Source organism: Danio rerio, chromosome 1 (assembly GCF_049306965.1).
Source record: "Danio rerio strain Tuebingen ecotype United States chromosome 1, GRCz12tu, whole genome shotgun sequence".
In the NCBI taxonomy this organism is placed as follows: domain Eukaryota; kingdom Metazoa; phylum Chordata; class Actinopteri; order Cypriniformes; family Danionidae; genus Danio; species Danio rerio.
In genome coordinates this window covers 25,793,963-25,815,356 of record NC_133176.1, presented here as the reverse complement: position 1 = coordinate 25,815,356, position 21,394 = coordinate 25,793,963, and the positions used below count along the sequence as shown (strand labels likewise).

Here is a 21,394-nt window from a genome sequence, read left to right as displayed (position 1 = left end):
GTATATCCAGATTTTTATTCCATGGCACCTTTATAATGCTTGCACATTATTTAGTTTTTTTGTCAAAGTTTCCAAAGCACAAGCAGTGTATGCACCAAGTAATGAAACTCTCAAGCATTTAGCCAGTGTGTTGATAAGTAGGCGAGTGAAAATATATCTTCGCTAAACTTATTTTAAGCCTTTAACTTAATACCTGGTAAATGAAATCTAACAGTGTATTAGCCAATGGCTAACAATAGACATTATTTTGTTGTCTCAGTGTAACATTTGGTCACATAGGCGAGATTTACATTATAGAGGGTTGACTATTTCGACTAAGTAAAACATATGCAATAACATGAGATATTGTGATTGCAATGATATCAATATTTATTTATTTTTTATTTTAATGTGTTTTGTTAATGGACCATTAATAGTTTTTTCCTTTTCAGGGTTTGTTAATAAATATTCTTTTGGACGTAAATCCATAGTTCCATTAGACGAAGGATCTATCAAAAAGTAGATTGTAAAAGAAATACTAATCAGTGTGTGAAAATGTTAAAACGTTTACATTTTACTTTACTACAAATTTCAAGAATTTAAGTATGAATGCTTCACAACAAACCAATTTTTTTAAAGACACCTTAGTCCTTATCTGACCGCAAACACTTGTTTATCAGATCATCAGAAGATATGGCACTCTATAGTGGAACACTCAGTAGCTTCTAGTGCACGCAGCCAACTTTAATCAATCACAAAGTTTGGAGCTGTGAGTGACATGAGCTGGGAGACCATTGATTGTTTGCAAGATAGATGCGGCCATTATGGAATATTCTGTGTCAGGCAAACAGGGCTCTAATTACGCTAACACGGTAAATGGGCTTCTTGTGTTGTGTGAGCTCAGTGGCTTTTTATGCTAAATCACATTATGTGAAGCATATTTAGCCTACATCATCAGTCTGATCGTTACAGGGCCGACGATGGAACAAGAGCTAATGGTTTTTTGACGGAGTACTTGATTGTCTAGCGCCGTGTATTTATTAGAGCATCAGAGTCTGCTTTCCTGCTGTTTGTGAGACACATTAAAAAAGACAATCTAATATAAACATCATAATTCTTGAAAGCGGCACAAAAAGAAAGAATATAATTTTCTTTTATGACTGTACTTTTCAATTTTTTTGAAACAGTATATAGCTATGTAAAAATAAATAATCTGATTTGGTCTGGTGCCATTTCTTGCAAATTTCAAGTTAAAAATATATTGATTTAAGCAATTTAAGACTCCCCCCACCACCACTACCCCCTTTATATATAAAAATGTAAAGCTGACTGTGATTGCAAATCTGTATTTCTCCACCAAATACAGTTTTTTTAAAAGGCTCCTGAAGTCTCCTTTTTTGTCCTGTCAAATATTAACATGGCACCTATTTATTTAATAATAACTGAGAAGAAATATCAGTAGTTGGAAAAGCATCACAAAAAAAAAAAAGGTCAAATACATAAATTTAAATTCAGAGAAACAGAATAGCCGACACATGTGAGATATTTGCTTAATATCTTGACAGGTCGGCGAATAAAATTATGCCATGTAAAATGTTTTAGGATTGAAAATAACGTCGGCATTCACCTACAGCCAATGAGAGTGCAGGATCCACGAGCATTGGTATCTACAGGTCAGCAGGAGGTTGGGGGAGAAGTTAAAAGGGCTTCTTTTCAGTCTATTTGGACCCAAGAAATGGAGGAAAAACTAGTGGAAATTTAGCAGGAGCACCCGTGTCTCTTTGACGTGTCATCTGAACATTATCACAACCGGATCAAAAAAGTAAAAGAGTTGAGGACAAATTGCTAATTCCCTTTGAAGGCCAAAAGTGAGCAAAATAAGTAGATTGTCTACCCTACTGAAGATTTCTTTCTCAATAGTTAATAACAAAGATAATCTACCTGGCCTTGCAATTTTTTCATGTCACTTCTCGCATGTGTTTAGTTGTGAGACGTAGTTTGCGGATAGAAATTGTCTGCGATTCTTCCTGTTGTAAAGTCATGAAAACGCTGTTCCATGTTGCAGTGTGAACAGCAGCGACTGAATGCTATCCCAAATAGTCATGCAGTGTGAAAACATCTGTGACGTGACTACTTTTAAAATCTTGTTAATTGTTTTCACAGGAGTGTTGTTGTGGCACCCAAGAAGGCCGGTGGGGCTCCATCTCCAGGAATGAGCACAGTGTCTGCATCTGCATCCGTCCCATCAGCTACTGCTGCATCCTCAGGTGGAACTCCAGTTAACAGCGTGTCAGTGGTGTCTGCAGGAGAGACCGTTCAGAGCACAGAGTCCACGCCAGGTGAGTAGATCAGTGCCTTACCAAGATCAGTGCCTTGCCAACATACAGAGCTGTGTTCTGTACATTTTCACATTATAGAATATTCATCCTCACATCCTCATCCAATTCTGTGCTTTATAATTATTTTTATTATCAAATGTAAGATGATTAGCTGGCTGCTATTTCTGTAGGTTTAATTGATTTAAATTAATTCTCGGGATAGTTTCTGTTTTTTTTAAAAGGATCTGGAGTCTATAAATGGCTTGGTAATAAACACTACATTTCAAAAGTGTTTTTGTTTTGTATTTAAAAGAAGGGTCAATTTAGCTTATTTAATTCACCTACAGTATAGTGCATGTTTTTGGACTTGTGGGGGGAAAAGGAGCACCCGGAGCAAACCCACGCAAACACGGGTAGAACATGCAAACTCCACACAGAAATGCCAACTGACCCAGTCGGAGCTCGAACCAGCGACTCTCTTGCTATGAGGCGACTGTGCTACCCACTACGCCACCTGTTTTTTTCAACACATTGGTTATCATAATAGTTTTAATAACTTATTTTTAATAACTGCTTTATTTTATTCTTTGCCATGATGACAGTAAATAATATTTGACTAGATATTTTTCAAGACACTTCTATACAGCTTAAAGTGACATTTAAAGACTTAACCAGGATTATTAGATCAAAATGTATTAAACAAACCTCAAGTACATGCACAGAACAACATAAGCATTTACAGCAAATAAACAATTGTAAAGTGTCCCGCGTGCTTTTTGAGCATTGTTGAGCAAGTTCTTAAAGGCCTATGATTGATCACGCGCTCAACAGAAAAGGCTGTGATAGGTCTTTGGTCTGTTTGCTGAACAAAGGCTTCAATTGCGATTGGTCTGTTTGCGTCTCTGTTGCTGTTCAGCAAACACTGACACGGACACTGATGTTAAATGGCCGCGGCGATCAGCTGATCCATTATAGATGGTGACATGGCAGTGGAGGAAACTCCCTCTGTCTGCATCCACAAGTAACGTTATTGTTGTAAGAGCCGATAGAGGAGGTAAAGTGTTACCTCACTATTGTATGCCAGCAGGTCAAATCGGTCACAGAGAGAGAGAAAGAGTTTACAGCTTATATTTTTGTCCTAGCTGGGTTCTGATGTACTACACTGTCTGTGAAAGACTGTCCAGCAAACACACAAACAGTGAATTGAAGAAACAATTAATTTTGACACCCCTAAAATATATAATTAAAAAAATTTGGACAGGTATTTTTGATTATTTTTTATTATTTGCTGAAAAAAATATTCAGTGGATAAAAAAAAATAATAATAAAATAAATAAATAAACGTTATTCATTGCCTTTGATTTAAAGATGTAATTCATTATGAGTTTCAAAGATACATTTTTGTTGCACTTTTGAAGACCATTTTTAAAATCCCTTCACAGACATTGTGAAATATGGCAAAAAACAGACTGATTGTATTAGCAAGTTTATGTGATGCTTAGTGGCTGGATTTGAATTGTAGCCAACATCATCACCTCCTTTCAAATCTAGTGAACCCAACATGTGTGTGCACACATGATCCTTTGTGCGTGGGATTGTTTTTAGTTCCCTTTCGCTTTTCTTGTCTTTGAACTAGTGCACTCATGGGCCTATATCTCATGCTTGTAGTTTTAAGCTTGTCCATGTCTTTATGGTTCTCTAGTGTATGTGTGTGTGCGTGTGTGTGTGTGAGCACGAGTACAGGAGCAGGTCCCAGCTGAATAGAGATAAGCTAATTTTCTTCGGGCTGTTTGAAGTGGCTACTTCATCTGCGAGCAGGAGTCTCTCCACAGACGCACATGTTGGTGCTTAAAGAGCCGCTGTCCCCACATTCCACACTGCTGCCTGTCATCCTGCTAGAGTTATCCCTGCCCTGAGACCCATGTCTGTGTTGTGTGTGTGTGTTTGGAGAGATATTAGTGTATGCAGATTTATTGTGGTGAGATATCCTGTGAGAGAGAGAGCGTGGTCGTGCCAAGACCTTCACTAACCCAAAATGTGACATTTACAGGAGCTTGAGGAAATTTATTGCTGTATAATTATTCGTACACTAATCACAGCCACGTACAGCTAATGAATTTATGGGCTGTTTTATCAGGGGGAGTGTAAGAGCCGCTCTAATGGTTATTTTACATGAATGCTAACAGAGCCAGAGCTATCATTCAGATCCTTTCACTTAGTGTCTGGGGTTCAATGCGCATTTGCACTTTTGTTCGTTAGAAGGGAGTTAGATGACAAGCAAGGGGGGTTTCACTTGGTTATTAGTAGAACTGGGTGATATTTTTATAATAGCTTTTTTCTGACCCATTGAAAACAAGGAACAATGCAAAAAATCTATGAGTTTATTTGCATAGACACCAGTAATTTAATTTAATATGATTAAGACAATACTGATTGAGTCTACCATGTAAACAGCAATTTCGGATTCTTTTAATCCAGTTAAGTCTCTCAAGAGAAATCAGATTAAGACATGTAGTGTTGCCAATTTTAGTCACAAATTTGAAGTGCAGTACAGACATGAAAACACCGCAATCAAACTATTACCGTCTTGTAGGATTTTCACCGCATTTTGCGACACATGGCTGTTTGACACTTCTAAGCGCTACAGAAACACATTGTGAATTGCAGAGGTTTTTTCCCCATAGAGTGTGTGATATCAAATTCCATTAAAACAACCGTCTTTCAGCAGTTCCTCGCATCCAATATCATATGTCAAGGGGGGCATGCAGGAAATGTTCCTGAAGTGAAAATGCCTAACTGCAGTTAAAGTCGAAGACTTAAAAATTTAAGACCAGAAATTACATGAAATTACATGAAATCATGAACAGAACATTCAAAAACACCTTTATCATATTATTGTCTTATTCAGATTAAGGCAATAATTTGGTTACTGATGTCCATGTAAGCTTCATATGAGATGGACGATGGTGACTGCTGTATTTGTATCAGTTATGTTATTTTTTTGGTATTTATCTTCAGGAAATCGCTGAAGACATATATCATGTTATCATAACAATATAATGTGGCAATAAGCTCATTATTGTACTGTGCATTTACACAATGGCCATATTCATCAATGTAAACACACAAAAACTAAATTAACATTATACTAGACACTGTTAAAAGGCCATTTCTGACAGGGTAGTAGAGTCTCAGCGAGTAACAGTATGTTTTGGGACTGCTGTAAAGGAGTTATTATTATAAATTGTAGATAGCGAAATGTAGCATTTTTTATTTTAAGCATGATGGTAAAACACGAACGCAGTTTTGAATGTGTTAAATCATGTGTTTGTTTGTCGTAAAAATTCGTAATAATGAGTAAAAATACTAATTTGTGGATCTCCTTAATTCTGGGTACAGCTATGCGGCCGTTGTGGCTGATGTATTTTATAGGAAATTTTCTTAACCCTTTCCTCGTGTGATCCTGAAAAATCTCTCTTTTGAGGGCTATTTAGCCCTTCTCTTTAGCCCTACGTCTAGAAGATAAAGAGAATTGGGACACCCCTACACCTTCACGTGAACGTGCACAACGAGGGGTAGGAGAAAGGGATTGGGATTGGGCCTTAGTGTCTTTGTTCCTTTTAGTGTCAATACGTATATCTTCACAATCTTTTATTGTCTAGAACTTAAAGGGATAGTTCATGCAAAAATGTAAATTCTGTCATAAATTACTTCACAAATCTACAAGAAAATTGAGTTTCTTCTGTTGAACACAAAAGGAGATATTGCAGCAGTCAGCATTCTTCAAAATATTTTCTTCAGTAAAGCTGTTGTAAACCTTAAGCATGTGCTTTCAGATAAAGCAGTATTTTCTACACTGAGCTGTCAGTTTTCTACACAGACTACCTAATGCATAATTGCATCCAAAATCGTAATAGGGTTAATAGGATTATAGTGACATAGAAAAAATCATGCTTTTATAATGTCCACTCCTTGCATAGCTTTTCTGAACTGTAACTTTGTGTAGTAAATGCTTCAAATGAAAAAGCTACAGCACGTTTTTTTTTTTTTTTTTTTTTTTTTACCTTAAACTCACTTATTACTTCCAGTTAATGGTCTTTGAAGCGAATCCTTCCATAAGATGATTTTGTAGTGTTATAATGAGTTAATCCCAATCAGTGAAAGCAGTTTATATTGCTGTTTTATTTTATTTTTATTTTTTTGAGAAGTATTTGGTGTTTACATGACAAAATGCCATCTGACTACAGACATTTACTGCCGATCCTAACTTGCTGCTTTCCTGACAAGATTTACAATTTTGATTTCATTGCAATTAATCCCCCAGCCCCTGTAAAAGTATACTGCCATGCAGATATTAGAAAAACTAGAAATTTCTAGCATTTTAGCAGTTGATTATTTAGCAACATACACAGTTGAAGTCAGAATTATTCACCCCCTTTGAATTTTTTCTTTTCTTTTTTAAATGTTTCCTAAATTATAAATTCCCAAACAACGGGGCAAGGAAATTTTCACAGTATGTCTGATAATATTTTTTCCTCTGGAAAAAGTCTTTTTTTGTTTTATTTCGGCTAGAATAAAAGCAGTTAATTTAATTTTTATTACACATTTTAATGAGAAAATTATTATCCCCTTTAAGATATTTATGTTTATGGTTACAGAACAAACCATAATTATACACAAACTTGCCTATAATAATTCTGACTTCAACTGTACCTTAATTTTCAGCATCACATTATTTGGGGCTCAGACAAGTTTTTTTCTTTTAGTAATAATAATAATAAAAATTCTATTTATTATTATTTTTGATTATGGAAACCATTATTTTTTTTACGTTTCTTTGTTAAATAAACTGATTTGAAGCTTAATTGTTTTCATTGTACTCATAAATTACTAAATACAATAATTATAATTTTAAAACCCATCTAGTTTTTTTTTTTTCTTTGATTAATATTTAAGACATAGATGGTGCATTAGGCTGCTGTCACTTTAGGGACGCGTGTCTACTAAAGTTTTTTTTTTTTTGCAGCTGAAACGCCACCATTGTTCCAAAATGCTCAGCTGTGAGCACATCTCCAACTGTTGGAGCAGAAAAAAATGCAGTACTAAAATATGGTGGCGTCATTGATAGGAAAGGGGAAAAAACTTAGCTCTGTAAAAAAAAAAAAACTATTTGGTGGACATGCACCCTAGGATTTCTCAATCTGTTTTAACTTTTGGCATAACTGACTACGTTTATGTCAACACTTGTAGAGTCAATTTTGCACATAAGCATGTACAGTATTTGTCAATACAATGTGACTATCTTGCTTCAGGCACAGGTACATGTGCCACATAAAACATTTGTCATTACCAGATTTAGCACGTTTTTTTGTTTATTCTCTTCATCAGCCAAATTCTCTTTCTTCACGTTCATCCATGTTTCTTATCTGTTCATGTGAAACTAGCCCTGCGCTACACCTTCTGTACGTTATATTTACACACAAACTATAGTGAAAAAGTTTTAATGGACATCAATTAACATCTTTCAATTCGCCCACACAACCCTTCCCTTTTTGGAGGCTTGTGTCACATTTTGAAAACCCCTATTGTATTGTATGTTTATCGGGCATGTATTTGGGTAATGATGAGTTGCTTTCTTGTATTCTCTGCAGGAGGAACCTCCACCAGCTCCAACCTGCCATCTGTCCCTGCATTATCCCCAATGACCCAGACCTCCACCCCCAACATGAGGTTTCTTCTTCAACATTACATCTCTTGCTGTCTTATCAACAACCTATGTTTATTTTTTAATCTTTACAAACAATTTTTTATGTGTTATTTCACAGTCAAATTCATTATTCTAAATGTTTAAAGTGTCCATGAGTTATTTAAAAACTGTATGTTTGGGTTTGTTTTTAGTATCTCTGAGAGGTTGGAACATGCACTGGAGAAGGCAGCTCCTTTACTCAGAGAGATTTTTGTGGATTTTGCACCGTTCCTCTCTCGCACACTTCTGGGCAGTCATGGGCAGGAGCTACTCATCGAAGGCACCAGTGAGCTACTGTTATTACTAATGCTATCAATAAGTTAATCATATCAAGTACAAATACATAAACGTATTATATGGATAATACATTGCATAAAATGCCCAAAACTTGCAAAATTAATATATTTTTGTATATATTTATATTAATATATAATTTATGTTCTCTGTAAATTAATTCTGGGCAACAATTAATCGCATCTAAAATAAACGTTTTTGACATAATATATGTGTGTGTGTATTATATTATTATATTATATTATTATATATATATATAATACACACACATATATTATTATTATTATTATTATTATTATTATTATTATTATTATTGATATGTAATACACACATATACCTAAAAAGAAAACTATCAAATTTATTTTTAATTTATATAGAATTTTTATCATATATATATATATATATATATATATATATATATATATATATATATATATATATATATATATATATATATATATATATATATATATATATATATATAATACACACACATATATTATTATTATTATTATTATTATTATTATTATTATTATTATTATTATTATTGATATGTAATACACACATATACCTTAAAAGAAAAATATCAAATTTATTTTTAATTTATATAGAATTTTTATCATATATATATATATATATATATATATATATATATATATATATATATATATATATATATAATACACACACATATATTATTATTATTATTATTATTATTATTATTGATATGTAATACACACATATACCTAAAAAGAAAACTATCAAATTTATTTTTAATTTATATAGAATTTTTATCATATATATATATACACACACACACACACACACACACACACACACACACACACACACACACACACACATATATACACACACACACACACACACACACACACACACACATATATACACACATACACACATATATACACACACACACACACACACACACACACACACATATATATATACACACACACACACATACACACACACATATATATATATATATATATATATATATATATATATATATATATATATATATATATATATATATATATTTTTTTTTTTTTTTTTTACATATCTAAATATAAATAAAGATTTTCTTAAATATATGCATGCATCGGTGTATTTATATGCATATAATAAATATACACAGTACACACATATACACTCACCGGCCACTTTATTAGGTGGCATAGATTCAACAGGGTTATGCACATCCATGATGCGAATCTCCCTGTGTGGTCTTCTGCTGCTGTAGCCCATTCGCCTCAAGGTTGGAAGTGTTGTGCGTTCAGAGATGCTATTCCCCAGTTGTAACAAGTGGTTATTTGAGCTCCTGTTGCCATTCTATCAGCTCCAACCAGTCTGGCCATTCTCCTCTGACTTCTGGCATCAATAAGGCATTTGCGCCCACTGGATATTTTCTCTTTTTCAGACCACATTCAAAGTCACTTAAATCACCTTTCTTCCCCATTCTGATGCTCTGTTTGAACTGCAGAGATTGTCTTTACCAAGTCTACATACCTAAATGTATGTAGTTGCTGCCATGTGATTGGCTGATTAGAAATTTGCGTTAACAAGCAGTTGGACAGGTGTGCCTAATAAAGTTTCTGGTGAGTTTATATTATATTAAAACAAACCTTAATTTTGGATGCAATTAATCGCATGAACCTTTGCCCAGTACTTTTATAAATATTTTATAAATACAAATATAAATATATATTTTATGCAATATAGTCATGGATATATTTATATACACAAAAATATACACACTATACACAAAAATATCTTGAAAATATGAACTTTTATTTTGGATGCCGTTATTCATTCGACAGCACAAGATATTAGTCTTATATACTCATACTTTTATTACTGTCCTTTGTGGAATATTCCACTCAAAACTCTACTACATTGCAGAAGCACTTACAGCACCTTTCTCATCACTAACCAGATTTAAGCTGTAAATGTGGCTGAAAGTGTCTTTTAACTCACTGATTATAATGCCAGTGTTCTTTTATAGAGCACAGGGTCAAAGGTCAGCACACACATACGAGTGTTTGGACCGCCCAGAGAAATGAAGCCCTGATTAATAGCTGCAGGGCGACTGTAGAGAGCCACTTAATACAAAAACGCTTCCTTCCTTCCTTTTCTCATCCCCTTCCTCTAGTTTCCTGTATGTTCTCACCTATAGCTTTCATGTTAAATCTGTTTTTTTCTGCGCATGTAGTTCTTTAGAGCTGTCATTCTGTCAGATCAATAGAACATATGCTCACCATATTTAGTCTCGTGTAATACAAGGCTGAAGCGAATTAGTTTACAGTAGCATCATGTAGGTTCATTATGGTCATCTATACTCTTTGACCCCTCAAGATGCTGCAGAGTTAGGACACTCACAAGTGTTCAGGTGTCAGCAAAATAGTCACTGCAAGGAAAATGAACATTATTTATTAGCATAACCCCTCCTGCCTCTTTCCAGTACTACTTAATTTAAAATTTCATTCATTCAATTTCTTTTCAGCTTAATCCATTTATTAATCTGGGGTCGCCACAGCAGAATGAACCACCAACTTATCCAGCATACGTTTTACGCAGCGAATGCCCTTTCAGCTGCAACCCATCACTGGGAAACATCCATACACATTTATTCACACACACACACACACACACACTACAGACAATTCAGCTTACCCAATTCACCTACACCACATGTTTTTGGACTTGTGGGGGAAACCGGAGCACCCGGAGGAAACCCACGCAAACACGGGGAGAACAAACTCCACACAGAAATGCCAACTGACCCAGCCGAGGCTCGGACCAGTGACCTTCATGCTGTGAGGCGATTGTGCTACCCACTGAACCACCGTGCAGCCTAATTCAAATTTTTTAAATCCTAAATCTCATTGAACAAAATATGAAATGAAAATGCTTGTGCGAATAGAGCACCAGTACAAAGTAAAATGTCACAACTGTTGTGTTTTTTATTTATTTATTTATTATTATTATTTTTTTTAGTAGATGCTGAAGTGTCTTGTTTTTTTTAGAAATCCAAATGGGTCTAAGCAAAAGTAAAGTACACTGGCTATGTTTGGTCAGTTGCAAAATCTAGCCATCAATGATGTTTTTTCTCAAAGTACCTATCAGGTTATTTATTATATAATGTAGAATCTGCCCATTTTGGTGTCTGAGAATAATGTAGCTGTTCTTGTAGCCCGTTGCTTTAAATCCAAACGAGCTGCTTCTCCCCACTCCTCCGACGTGCGTGTCTGCTTCTCCTGCATTGCGTCAGATAAACAACCATCACTCATAGAGACAGACACTGATGAAGCTGAAATAAGGGCACTAGTCAAAAATATCTAGTAAGTTTATTTGATGTAAGTTATTTGTGGTGGAGTTTATTCAAGTCTGTCTGAAATGATAAGTCCCACGCAAATGTCGTTTGCAGTACACACACATATTAGCATTTACTGACACCATCTGGATGTGGTGATTTATAGATTAAGAATATTAATAGTTAAGAATTAAGATTAATAGTGTAGAATAGCATGGTGATTTTGCTGTCTTTATTACAAACATGCAATGTTTTAAAAACACTTTAAACTTATTAATTATTGAGGTGCAGCTGATCACATAGAGTTGTAACATGTTTTAACCCCAGTTTCTTTGCAAAACCTGTTCTGTGAACGTGTATGCATGTTATTATGGAGACATGGCACCTGCCAATCAATTTCGGTGGGCGGGGAGAACCAAACTCCTGTCAAGTTGCAGTGGGCCTCAAAATCACTGGGATTTGGATCCTATTTTAATGTCAGGAAATTTCAAAAAAGAGACTTGCTGAGTTTCTATCACTCCAATATGACAGTGGACACACTATACATACAGATAGTTCTGTCCAAACAGCTTACAAAAGTTTATTTTCATCATAGGTTCCCTTTAACTTTTGGCCATGACAACAGTGTATAACTGCTCATCTTGGAAACTGGTGTTCTGTCCATTTCTTTTTAAAAACAAACTAATAAATTAAATTCTTAATTTAATATCCATGCATTTATTTGTAAGCAGCTGATTTATAAGCATGATCCATCACAGATAAACCACCTTAGGATGACTCTGGAATCAATGAAATATTAAACATTAGGCTTATTTCAACAAACAATAATGTAAGATTGTGTTACATATAAAGTTATGTTTTTGCTGACTAAATCTTAAATCTACAGGTCTTGTGTGTATGAAGTCCAGCAGTTCTGTGGTTGAACTGGTCATGCTGCTCTGCTCTCAGGTCAGTCATTCCTCCGTCTCTCCATCACTTATTCCTTTCCTCTTTTCTCATGTCTTGCTTTACTGTTATTAAATTTATAGTTGCAGGTGTTATCTTCACATTGCAAGCCCGATTCCTGTCTTACTAGGCTCTGAATATAGACAAAAGTCCAGAAAAATGGCCAGGGAGCCCTTCTTAATGCTGTTGAAATGAGTTCAAAGGTCAGGGGTCTCGACCCAGTGTAACGGCCTTGGCCATATAGGCAGTCACAGAGGGTAATGCAACATTGATAGCATTTTGCGATCGATCGGCTTCTCCATTGGGTTTTTCATATAGTATTTAAAGCAGGTAGGAATCAAATAAAGGTTTCATAGCAGAGCTCTCTCTCTCTGTCTCCTTCTGTCTCTCTCGGTTTCTATTATATTCTATTATATTATATTATATTATATTATATTATATTATATTATATTATATTATATTATATTATATTATATTATATAAATACACTATATAAACACCAATGGTCAAGATGATTTGCAGTACATTTTAGTTTACAATGTTTTTTTTTCTTTTTTGGAATAATATATTGGGATAGCATAATTGACCAATCAGAATCCAGTATTCCAGAGTGCTGTGTAATAGAGGATTTAAATTGGTTAGGATTATGATTAGTTTTGTAAAGCGAAGTCTCTGGCAAAAATAGCTAATTAATATTGAAATAAGGTGTATGTCCTGATCTATGTAATTAATGCTTATTATTAGAGGAAATGAGTGGTGTGAATGTAAAATAGTGTGTGCATTGAAAGAGTGAGCATGTGTGCATATGCACCCGACTGAACGTGTGTAATGGGGGCTAATGGAAGTAGCCATAGGGTGCCCTTTGAGGAGGAGAGTCACTGAAGTGTGTGATATTCTGTCACGTCACACATTAAGTCGGGGCTACTGCTGATTTTCTGTGAAAATCATTTTGTTTGCCGAGTTATTCAGTATTAGCCATCCATGAAAAAGGTACCAAATAACTCTGGTGTTTAGAGGCTTTCATTGTCTCTTTTTTAGTGCTTTGATTTAAAATAAAGCACTTCTCATCTTCCTAAAAGGCAGTCCCTAGAAAGAGTGGGCATCAGAAGGGGCGTTAGTGCCACATATATATGCAGAAGTGAGGCGTGAAGTGGGGGTCCCTCTGTGAACCCAAGCAACTAGGAAACAGGGAATAAATGACATGCTCTAATGCACCTATTTGTCATATCTGTCATGCTGTTGTGTAATGCTAATCTAATCAAAGGGGAGAATTTGGGTTCTGCCTGCCTCCACTGAAAAAAGCCTCCGGCCCAAACCTTGTTCCAGTGGCGGAGTGTCGCAAACCCTCTGCTGCCGCGAAAGGGCTGCGTTGCTGCTGATTACTTCAATAAATCATCCAGACGAAATTCTTTCAAAGCTAATGAAAATGTAATTTTATTGTGGGGGAGAAACGGTGGAAAAGGTGGCTGTTTACCCCCAGTTAAAGGACATGGATTGTTGTTGGGGGATACATTAGTTTTAGGAAAGTGGAAGATTTCTTTTTTTCACTTATTTAGAAAGCAGAGAAATGTCGTGAAGCACTTCATGGTCTCTTATCGATTGTGTGGTTAATCTGGACATTCCATCCCTGCACAGGAAGTGTTTTCGTCATTGACAGGAAGTGGCAGAGTATGCATTTAGAAATAGAAGAGGTTAACGCATTCATTTTCTTGTGCTTGCACTTCCTTCTCATCCCAAAATAGAATCCAGCCGGATATGGTACCGTCTGCACAAATTTTCTAATTATTATCTCTGGTACAAGATGGAGTGGGTTTGGGGCTAGAGGTCAAAGGTTGGGGTCACAGACTAGTTTTTAATCACTCAGGATCAGGAGGGTTGCTCTGCTGCTAGACAGCGATTCTTAACTGCGATTTTATTGCATCTCTTTGAAATGAATCCTTTTATTCCCAACACTGGATCAATTTTCATCATCTTCTATGAGCCTATTGTGGTTTATTGCTTTTCACTTATATGTGTTTTATTGATAGTTGTTACATAGAGCAACTTTTAAGTAGATTTTTAAAAATCTTTAGTTATTCCAAGCCTTTTTTTAACAGCATAGATGGAAAAGTGTAGATACTGTAATGAATTTGCAATAGCTTTAATGAACGAATGTTGACATACTCTGTAATTTAGTTTCTTTGTGTGGTCATATATCATTTTATAATCTAAATATAAATTACTTGGATCCAGTATGTTTTTTTTAATTGAATTGATTTTTACTCTGAAATATATATATATATATATTTCGGCCTAGTCCCTTTATTAAACCGGGGTCCCCACAGTGGAATGAACCGCCAACTTATCCAGCATATGTTTTACTCAGCTGCAACCCATCTCTGGGAAGCATCCATACACACTCATTTAGACTCATACACTACAGACAGTTTATCCTAACCAATTCACCTGTACCGCATGTCTTTGGACTTCTTTTTTTTTGTGCTATACGGACATTCTTGCATGTGTTTAAGAAAGTGTTTATTCATATGTAAAATATAAATGTATTTAATATAGATTATATATAAATATATATTCACAGAATTCATGAGTTTTGTTTATATATAGGGAGAGATTTTGAGCCATTCTTCTTTCAAAATAGTGGCCAAGTCACTACGTGATGCTGGTGAAGGAAAATGTTTCCAGACTCACTCCTCCAAAACCCCATGAAGTGGCTCAATAATATTTAAATCTGGTGACTGTGCAGGCCATGGGAGATGTTGAGATAATGGGAATTTAACTTTTATGCTCATCAAATCACTTATTAAACCATCTGCTGTATTTGCTTGTTAAATGTGATTTCATGTGAAGCGGCTTCCGGGTCCAAGCTCTTTATCAAACTGTATGGGCAGACTCAACAAATGGTAAAACTAAACGTTTACAAAGTGATGTAATACTTTCGAAATTCATGATTGCAATATATATATATATATATATATATATATATATATATATATATATATATATATATATATATATCATGATTTTATATAAAATTCCCTTTAATGTGTGATATGACTAAAAAGTGTCCATAAACGAATAATTTCTCTATTTAAATGAGTAGCGGCTTGGACCTGTGAACAGTATTCCATACGTCATGGCTTAACAAGCGGATTTGTGCATTATAATCCTGATACATGGTGCTGGCTTCAGAATACAATGTTTGAACCATTGGGTGGACATGGTTCTTCAGAATGGTCCTTTGCAGTGACGTGTCCATCTAGCACAAGTATTTGGCTTTGGGAATGCCGTGATATTGCAGCCACACCATGACTAATCCACCCCCATACTTCACTCTGGGGATGCAACGGTCTGAGTGGTATGCTTCTTTTGGTCTTCTCAACACGGTAACTCTCCCAAATGTGGAAAAGATAGTGAAGACAGACTCATCAGAGAGAAATACATGTTTCACATTGTTCACGGCTCAAGATTTTATGCTGGCACCATTAAAACTGATGTTTGGCATTTGCCTAAGCGATAGCAGCCCGTCCATGTATACTGAACATGGAGCTCCCAACTCTCCTTTTTTTGTGGAAACAGAAGAGTTGAGGTATTTAATTCTGCAGTGAGCTAGCCAGCTGTGGTTTTATGTTTTTTTGGATAACGAGTTGATCCGGTCATCTCATTCAGACAGCTTCCTCTTGCGTCCACAGTTACTCCTGTTGGAGGTGGTTCATTCTTCTTGGTTGTTTGCTTACAGTACTCTAGATACCTTGGTTCTTGATACATCAGAAAGACTTGGTCACAGGTGCACCAGCAATACACAATTCATCAGTTTGTCCTCTTTTGAACGTTTATCTGTCACCTATAATGTTGTGTGCATTGCCATATTTTAAGCAAAACTACTTGTGGAATGTGCAATCAATAAAGATTGGCCACCAGGCTGCTCGAATTATCCATGAACCCACCAACACTAAATTGGCCAGTATTTCAGTTTGACTAACCACTGTATAAACAGGTATTCACAGACACACATATCTTGTCAAAACAAACGTTTATTTTGGATGTAATTATTATTTGCGCATCAATGGATTACTCTTCAGTGTTTGGACCCTCAGCAGTGAATATTTAACCACACTGAACTGAACTGAACCAAACTGAACTTAAACTCTGAAAACTGAACTGACACTGTTTCAATTCACTATAATCTTCTATGTGAAGCTGCTTTGACACAATCTACATCCTAAAAGTGCTATACATATAAGATGAATTGAATTTAGCATTAGTTTTTTTCCGTTATATTATTGCTATAATAATTATTATTGTTATTAATTAATGATTTATTTTTTTGTAAAATATTGGCAAATCTAGTTAAACTCAACTTGCATTGATGCCAGAACATTTTTGTAACACATTCAACCGAAAGTAGAGCAGAATCCTACAAGAGAAATGGAAATGGATGCGATGAGAGAGGACAGATGAGCATAAAACAACAGCTATCAAAGCATCCACGCCATTCAGGAAATTACGAATGATAGAGCTTTAGATTAGGCCCTACATATTACATGAAGTCCTCATCTTGCCATTCAAAGCATCCATGTAAAAAGCCTTGTGCTTCACCCATCCTAATTCACCTTGACAAGCAACACACATACACAGCGCTTCCCTGAAGAAGATATACCACCTGCTGTTGTACTGGAGAATATCACTTAAAAAGGTTTCAGCTTTTCAATAAATAATGGTGCCCGCATTGAGTGGAAGCTACAGTTTGGTTCACTCAGATACCGTGGATTCCATTGTAGATAAGCTTATTTAACTAAAGATATATGCAATTTAATAGATTTATTTTTTTTGTCCTCAAATTCTGATTTGTATAAGCAGCAGAAAAGCTGTTCTCAGATCAGAGGTGGTTTGGAAATCATCTCATTCGTCTGCTTGACAGCGGCCTCCTGATAGCCGTGTGTCTGTCAGATATATATGGGAGTCGGGCCGCCGTGTTTCCCTATATCACCCATTAATGTTCAGACCTTGTGTCAGGTCATCCATTCTTTAAGACATTTGTCTTCTGAACGCCACACACAATGGAAAGCCAGCAAAAGCAAGTCTCTTCAGGCACATGCTTGCGAAAGGAATGGCTTGGTATTTTCTAATTTGAGCACATATTTTGACTTTATGGTATTTTTATGCATTTATATCATAAGCTGCTCAAAGAAATACTGCAGTTCTCTCTGTATCATTTCACATCTGCTCTTCTGATATTGTTGATGATCCTGACCAGGGAGTCTTTAATGTAGAGTTAACCTGTTAAACAGATGGGCACCTTCGTCAGTCAATACATACTGGAGACACTGGAGTTTCCCCTGAGCACTTGGCATTTTTTAACCTCTGACCTTTAGGAAGAGGATGGTGAGTGGCCAGTGGCTCAAGAGTTTAACCCCCTGGAGTCACAGTGACTCTGAGATCAATATTCGCAGAGAAAGAGAAATCGATCGGCCGAATGTCCAGTGAAGGCCTCAGCCGTGGCTGCTTGCTGGATCTCTTCATCATTTCTCAACTGTGCGCACGCTCTGTGAGATTACACCAGGCCTTTTAGAGGAAACAAGAGTTTATGCGTTTCTCTGTTAGATGTTCTTAAAATAAATCTTATGTTATTTTTGCATTGATTTATTTTTGACATTTGTTTTATTTGCGTCATGTGTATCATGAGGCCAAACTGCTGAAATGTTTGGACAACGACCAATAAAATTCAGGTAAAGTGATTTTAAACCGAAGCTAAGAGTTACTATGGGTGAATTATTGGCAACTGGAAGCATTTTCTTCTTAATGTAGATTCTGATGAGACTACAGTTGATCTGATTATGCCTATTTATATTAGAAGAAAATTTCAGATGGTTTTTACATTTGAACTCTTCATTTTTAGAAACAGATATAACACATTTAAAACTATGTAAATTTGCATATTAATTGTAAATTGCTTGTTTTCTGATTCCTGCGGTGTGATAGAAGATAAAAATAACAAAATCAAATATATTTTACAATAATGGATTAAAGAATATAAAAATATTAAAAAGTAACAGTTTAATCAGTTTTTATGGATTTCCCTTGTATTTGTTTTAGCATCTATTTTGTCAATACATTAAAGAAATCAATCTTCATTTCTTATTAAAAATGAAATGTGGAGCACATACACAAGTTTTACACTCTAGAACCATTTTGGTAACCCTTTATTTTGATGGTCCATTTGAGTATTAGTAGACTGTCTGCTTAATATCTGCTGATACTGCTCCTTCAACAGACATTTCACTGACTAGAAGAAACTTTGCAAGTACATGTCAACTTACACTAACCCTAATCCCAACCTAACAGTCTTCTTATAATGTAATGACAATTAGTTGACTTGTTGATGTAACAAAACAGACCATCAAAATAAAGCATGACCACTATTTTTTTTTACACTTCCAACTACACAATATGCTTAGAAAATCTGCCTCAGCATGATTATTCATTTGTGTGTTTAAAATAATATGCATTGTAGGCTTAACATCATAATCAATGTGTACAATATGAACATCGCAACTAAAAATATGAGAGAAAAGTAACTAAATTTGAGCATGTTTTTAATGTAACATGTTTATTTAAAGTTATCAAAATGAATGTACAATGTGCTTTTACAGACATAATCAAAGGCAAGTTTTACAAAAAGTGTGCAATGGGTTATATATTTTATAGTCATCATTAAAAATAAGAAAAGTAAATTAATCAGTAGATAGATGGAGGCAAGGAAAAAAAGAAGAGAAAAAGGAAAACATCATACTATCTATAAGTATTATTATTGGTCTCTGGAAAGGCACATAAAACAAAATAATATGCATTTGTCATATGTGTGAAGGCAGGTGATCTATAAAAGGAGAACATTCATTAATATATTTATTTGTTCATTTTCTTTTCGGCTTGGTACCTTTTTTAACCACAGCAAAATAAACCACCAACTTATCCAGCATACATTTTACCTAGCGGATGCTCTTACAGCCACAACCCAACACTGGGAAACACCCATAGAGTCTTGCATTCTCACACACACACACACACACACACACACACACACACACACACACACACACACACACACACACACACACACACACACACACTCACACTACAGTCAATTTAGCTTATTCAATTCACCTTTTTTAAACTGGAGCACCCGGAGGAAACCCACGCACAAAACTCTCTCTAAAATTTAAGCATTTTTAAGTATATTACAGAACAAGGATGTGTGAACATTATGAACCCCAAATATGCATGAGAAATGATACTCATTTTGCAAACGTTTTATTTTTGAACCTTTTTTTAGGCAAGCAGGATTTCTCAATCAGAATCGCTTCTTTATGTAGTCCAGCTATTCAAAATACTCATTGTCACATTCAAGTCAAATTTCCCATGCCATTGCATACATCATTTCAGTTGAGCTTGAGGTGTAAGCATCAAGTTGTGAGACATTCTGAAAAAATACTTATTACATTTTGAATATAAGTTTGAATTTTTCCACACTGTAAAACCCAAAAAGTTAAGGTAGCAAACTATTTGAGGAAACCGATAGCAACATAATCCTAATGAGTACGTTGAACTTAATTCATTTGAGTAAATGAAGCAATTTGAGCACAGTAAAACCCAATAAATGAAGAGAACTTAAACTGAGTATTGTAAAAAAACAATAAGTTAAGGCAACTCAAACCATTTAAAGAAACAAATTGCAACAAAACATTTGAGTTTAAAAACTAATGAATACTGTGAACTTACTCCATTTAAGTTGAAGTAATGAGGTGTTTAATTAACTTATTACCTTCAACACTGAGTTCAAAACTCTTTCCAAATGAGTTATTAACTTTTGAGATATCTTATTTAATTTGACAAAGTTGACTATTGGGTTTTACAGTGCATAAATATAAAAATGTTTATATGTATATATGTTTCACTCTATTAACTTAAACATAATTGGAATACTGTACTTTGAAAATAAAATCAAGACAAACATAGTGTAAAACTGGCCTTTAAATAATGAAGGGTTAATCATGCACATTGTTTGTATGCTCTTAAGATTTCTGTTCCAACTGTTTAGTCTCATTCAGTCCTGCCATTTTTTAACTTTGCAAGTTCCTTAAACGTCGCAGAACTGAAGAGGAATGTGGTTGAACCTGAGGTTGGGTGTTTCCCCCTCCCTGTCTCACAGTTGGACCTGAAGCCCGCTGAGAGGCATAACACGTACGCAAGGTTCAAGCTTAGGCCCAGGCCACGTGTTGTCTTTCCCCCTTTCCATCTTCCTCCCTCCTCCAGCCCAGACAACGACCCACGAGGGTCTCCGTGCCGCTGGATAACATTGCTCTCAGCATTCTTTGAACGCAGGGCTCCGCGGAGGCCCAGAGAAAACACACTAACACCAACTGGCACTTAATTCTGCCGGCGCCCTGCCGATGCGAGCTATGCGTCCGGAGAGGGGGCTCTTCCTGACAGGAAGTGAGAGGGAACGGCATGGGGAAAGCCTACGACTTGAGTGACTTTTAATTCACTCACAGACTGCAATATGTTGGCTAGGATTAAGAAATATTATTTAGGCTATTTATTTATTTGTTTATTTGTAGTTACTAATAGACTACAATATGACAAAATGATGCTGCATTATTATTTTTTTATTTTATTATTTATTATTATTATTATTATTTTGATCAGATGAAGTTTACAAATCATTAAACTGACTTCAAATCCCATTTAAAGCATTAAGTGAAAGTTCATTTTGACAGT

At 35.3% G+C, this 21,394-nt stretch overlaps 1 protein-coding gene across 8 annotated transcripts in view; it reads left to right on the top strand.

The window, feature by feature from the left end:
- lrba (LPS-responsive vesicle trafficking, beach and anchor containing) overlaps positions 1 to 21,394 on the top strand; it is a 431,164-nt gene that overhangs the window by 153,499 nt on the left and 256,271 nt on the right. For all 8 annotated transcript variants that reach the window (XM_073951393.1, XM_073951386.1, XM_068221229.2 and 5 more), the window contains exons 30-33: positions 2,143 to 2,318; positions 7,949 to 8,027; positions 8,196 to 8,329; positions 12,561 to 12,622. In XM_073951393.1, coding sequence (XP_073807494.1) covers positions 2,143 to 2,318; positions 7,949 to 8,027; positions 8,196 to 8,329; positions 12,561 to 12,622 — 451 coding nt within the window. The remainder of the gene's footprint in view (positions 1 to 2,142; positions 2,319 to 7,948; positions 8,028 to 8,195; positions 8,330 to 12,560; positions 12,623 to 21,394) is intronic.